The 5,000-nt window shown below is 47.6% G+C and overlaps 1 protein-coding gene across 1 annotated transcript in view; it reads left to right on the plus strand.

The window, feature by feature from the left end:
* Window positions 1-5,000, plus strand: part of ksr2 (kinase suppressor of ras 2) — a gene marked incomplete at both ends in the record, with an annotated part of 115,713 nt that overhangs the window by 76,508 nt on the left and 34,205 nt on the right. The window contains 3 exons of the mRNA XM_080003549.1: window positions 1,590-1,673; window positions 2,359-2,456; window positions 3,797-3,903. Coding sequence (XP_079859675.1) covers window positions 1,590-1,673; window positions 2,359-2,456; window positions 3,797-3,903 — 289 coding nt within the window. The remainder of the gene's footprint in view (window positions 1-1,589; window positions 1,674-2,358; window positions 2,457-3,796; window positions 3,904-5,000) is intronic.

Consider the following 5,000-nt stretch of genomic DNA (forward strand, 5'->3'; position numbering starts at 1 on the left):
TTAGGAGTTAGGAGTTAGGTGTTAGGGGTTATGGGTTAGGAGTTAGGAGTTAGGGGTTAGGGGTTAGGAGTTAGGGGTTAGGCATTAGGGGTTAGGGGTTAGGGGTTATGACTTAGGATTTAGGGGTTAGGGGTTAGGAGTTAGGGGTTAGGAGTTAGGAGTAAGGAGTTAGGAGTTAGGAGTTAGGGGTTAGGAGTTAGGGGTTAGGAGTTCGGAGTTAGGGGTTAGGAGTTAGGAGTTAGGGGTTAGGAGTTAGGGGTTAGGAGTTAGGGGTTAGGGGTTAGGAGTGAGGGGTTAGGGGTTAGGAGTTAGGAGTTAGGGGTTAGGAGTTAGGGGTTAGGAGTTAGGGGTTAGGGGTTAGGAGTTAGGGGTTAGGAGTTAGGAGTTAGGGTTTAGGGGTTGGGATTAGGGTAAGGGTTGGGGGAGGGGCAGCAAACGGATGTGCCCTGTATCTCAGAAGGCAGAACACGTCATCTAGTAATGGAAAGCGTGCGGCTTCGATTCCCGGATGTGACAGGAAGTGCCTCGACTGTAACTTCCCCAATTCTCATCGCTCTGGTCGCAGTTGAGTCGTTTGAAACCATAAAACGCCATTTAAAGCTGTGGGATGCAGTTTCTCTGCTGTAAGGACTTGAGAGGGAGGGTTGGCCAACATGCACCGCTCTGCACCACACAGATACTTCACACTTGCATTGTAAGATGGGATTCGCCACTAAGCCACTGCGTCCTGGCTGCCCAGGATTGGGGAGTCCTCCTTTTGTTGCCTTCTCCCTTCCCTCCCGTTTCTTCCATTTGTTCCCTAAGTGGTTTCTGCGGGGCTAGACTAAGGGATGCCATTGATTTCTACGTGAAATGCGTCTTTGTCAAGCCCTTTGACGCCGTACTGTGATTACGTTCCATAGAATTGAACTCGAATTGTCCTTTGGAGCCAGTAGCCACTGGTCTGATTGGCATATTTCTTTCCTCGGTCACATTGGCGGCCTAATAAGGCACGTTCCCGCTCCTCTTATCCAGCTTCGGGACGATCAAAGCACAGAAAACAATTTCCCGGCGCAGAGTACAGCCTCGGCGCCGCATCATCGTGGGAGATGGCACAAAGGAGGGGCCTAATGAGGATATTTGGATCCTGTCAAAGCGTATTTGTCACCTGTCATTAGCCGGCTCGCCAAAGCACCGGCTCCGAGTCGCCGCCCGGTCACAAAACACTGAAAGGCGCTCGGCGCGGGGCCAGAAGCAGCGAATTGGCTCCTGCTGCAAAGCGCGTTGTTGATGAGCCCGTCGGAGAAACGGCGATGTGGGTGAAACCCCCGCCAGGGTGATCTGTCGCGTTGCCCCTCTCTCGGGCGAGTCCACTCAATCCGCACTGGACGCCTCGGAACGCGGGGGCGAGAGGGACCACGACGCAGGCCGGCGACAGATCTAGCCACGCGGCTCACTTCTCGGCAATCATCATTCTTTCCAAAAGGTTACGCCGCGAACGTGGAGCCCTCTGCGACAAAAGGCGTCGCTCAGATCGAGGCGGACGAGAGTCAGGAAGGTCTTTGTCGCTCGGCCCGTCCGCTGATTTCCCTCATTTTCTCTGCTCGCAGGTTTTCTACAAAGTACTGGATGTCCCAGACGTGTGTTGTCTGCGGGAAGGGGATGTTGTTTGGACTCAAATGTAAAAACTGCAAGTACGTTTCAAGCTTTAGGTTCAGTGCGATGGATATCAAACAGTCTGCAATTACAATTTATTATGTTTTTTTTGCATATTTACTCTCATCATCCGTCAAGCAGCTCATCGTTTTATAAAACTGTCGGAGACCTGTCAAAAGACAAAGTCATAGACAGAAAATAAAAATTGCTAGTGTGTTTTTTTGTTTTTTTTTCGCCCGCGAATTGTTTAAGCAAATTGCCCAGTTTCACGTCGTGCCAGATTTTGACATGCTGTGATTAAAGTACGGGCAGATATTTATGTAGCAGCTGAGCCCAGTGTTTTAATGGATTTGATCACGATCATTTCACATGGATCATTTATTTTATCTGATCACTTTACTCTTTTTTATCATCCGGAAAATGGAATTGCAATGGAAGTCTCTTTACACCTTGATATTGAAGGAAAACTCCTGCGCTCTTGAACCGAAACCTTATTGGGGCAATTGGGCAATCGCAAGGCTGCCCGTCAACGACCACAACTGCCCCGCTGTATGTATTGCGGCTGAAGCTATTCTCCCACAAATTGATCAGTTTGAAAGACTCTGAAGCCGCTGACTTGGGTCGACTCCCAATTATCCAAAAATAAGGCTGACGTTCAAAAACACTGGGGTTTTCCTTTGCGTCGATGCTTATTACTAACGTGTTGCTGCTCTGTGCGTCCAGGCTGAAGTGCCACAACAAGTGCACCAAAGAGGCGCCGCCTTGCCATTTACTAATCATACAACGAGGGGGGCGGGATTCACTCAAAGGTAATAAAACAGGTAAAGGTTTTGGAGAAGAAAAGATGAAAAAGCGAATGGAATATGCGTCCCACCGCAGCAAAACTCGCATTGTCGCGCATTACAATTTTTTTTTTATTATTTTATCTCTCAACGTATTTTCAAAGCCGCGGGTTAAATATTCCCGTTCACATGGGAAAACGCAGTTCGCTCACCGAGATACTGAACAGCGCTGAACAACGTCGATCGATGGTTTCCTTTAAAGCGAGCGTCCAGGTGAAGATCATTCCTCCATATTCCATGTGAAGTCACAATGTGAAACAATTTTGATGGAGTTCAACCTTTAAATCTCACGTGTTTTAAACACACACCCGGAGGCATCGCGAAGAAGGAAAGCTGAAGGCACCAAAAGTACCTAAAATCTGCGGTGGGTCACATATGAAGGAATTTATGAATGAAAAATGGAAACTGTATCGAATGTTTCTTTGTATAACACCGCAGAGTCTAAACAGACGGTTAGATGTATTCCATCTTTATTGTAGAGCAGAATTGCGTTCACTTCAGCGTGGGAAGCATTTCATGTGGGTATTTTATTTGGCGAGTAATCCTGGACCTGGACGGGGGTCAGACCTGCTCATGCCAGACGACGGCGATGAGTCTGGGTCCTTCAGGTGACTTAACGCTTGTGCCAGTAAGACCTTCCCAGCTACCACCCATGGCAATACTATGACGCTCACATGAGGTCCATCATCATCATCATCATCATCATCATCATCATCATCATCATCATCATCACAAAAGTCTGCACTTTGCTCTCTCAGCTTTCTGACATTCCTGCTGATCCATATCAGTTTGGTGGAATTTCACCAAGGCCGGCAAACCTTACTTTTACAACCTTTAAAACTTGTGATTCGTTGGTGTGACCTTCCACAACAGAATCAGAAGCCATCGCTTCGGGAACAAGTCAAATGAATCAAGCCAATGGATTCGGCATTGTGAAGCGAGAAACACTCGTCGTCTGCTATCGGATTTTAAATTATGTTTTTCTCCTCTTTCCCCTGCTTCCTATCTCTGGTTTGCTCACGTCAAGACCACCAAGGAACAACTCAAGGTAAAAAAAAACAAAAAACATTTCTAATTAAGACTTGTTCTTCCCTCTCTCGGAGTATTCTTATTTCTTTCCCTTTCTACGGACGGTGTCGCTTTGCGATAACAAATGGATGTCGTTCAAGGGGAACAGTTTTTGTTCCTTCCTCACATTAGAAAGCTGCGGCTGATAAAGAGTTTTCCTCTAATTGAGCCTCAAGCGACTAAGTGGACATCCGCCTTCCGTGCTGTTGTTCCTCTTTGGGAGTTCTTTTGTTTCCTGGGTGTCTCCACAGCTCGCCTGGTGCGCACCGAGTCCGTGCCGTGCGACATCAACAACCCGCTCAGGTACACGGACCTGCACATCAGCCAGACGCTCCCCAAAACCAACAAAATTAACAAGGTGAGGGGAATGCTGAGCGGCGACGACCTTTTCACACCGAAAGAGCGTTTTCTTCGGCTGGTCGGGGCTGGAACCGCTTTGGTCCTTATATGTTTGTCGAGTATTTATGCAGCCAGTTCCGAAAAAAACACTCCAAAAAAAAGGATAATGCATTGCAACCCATGTGAAAGACACCGATACTGTGCGGATGATCTGATCTGCAGAGATAAACACCTGTTATGCGGGTGTTTTGGGGCGTGTCTGCATGTATAGTTGTTTTCATGTAAACATTTTAAGTGCATGAGGTGTGTCTGGGGCGGGTCTGGCTGTCAACAATGATGAAGCGTGCACCAGACTCCCATTAAGCCGGGAGTCTTTTCACCATATCGAGGAGAGATCAGATGAATACATCAATCAACGGACACCTTTATCCAAAGAGGCTTCAAGCACTCGTAGGCTGAGGAACGCCTCTGTCAGGACATTAGCAGCAATGTTTAATGGGATGCGCACACACACACACTCTATAGGGCTCAACAGGTGAGTTTGCAGAAGTGAAAATCCCATTCATATTGTGAATGGAGGCTTTTGGTTGTTGTCCGTCATGCGGTGGCCATCCAAGGTGGACTGACCACCAGCTGAGAGGCTGGGAAACCATGGTGGGAAGCCACAAGTCCGTATGATACCAACCTGTTCTTTTCCCAATGTCATGGAGAAGTACGACAGTACCCATGATCCTACAGTGTTAAAGCGACGTCTCCGACTGGTGGAGCTCGCTGTCACCATGGAAACGTTCACCGCGAGTGACACGACATAATGACATTCAAGACGAAGCGCTAAACAATCGTTAGTCATTACCAATGGTTTATGGGATGTTCCTTCACACTCCACACACTCCATTTTCCAATTACTTTTTGTTTCGAACGAAATGTTTTACGCTCACGATTCATCTGGTCGCTGGTCGACTCGGTTCCAGGTTCAAACCTCTTCACAGAAGGATTTTCTGACGGGTCAGTGGAGTGAATGAACGGGGAATTCACTTCTGCAAACGGAGCCGTTCAAACAGCGTTGAGCTCTATTAGATAGATCGATATTAAGTGTGATATGAAGAGCGACCTTAA

This window comes from Zeus faber, assembly GCF_960531495.2.
Source record: "Zeus faber genome assembly, chromosome: 7".
Taxonomy (NCBI): Eukaryota; Metazoa; Chordata; class Actinopteri; order Zeiformes; family Zeidae; genus Zeus; species Zeus faber.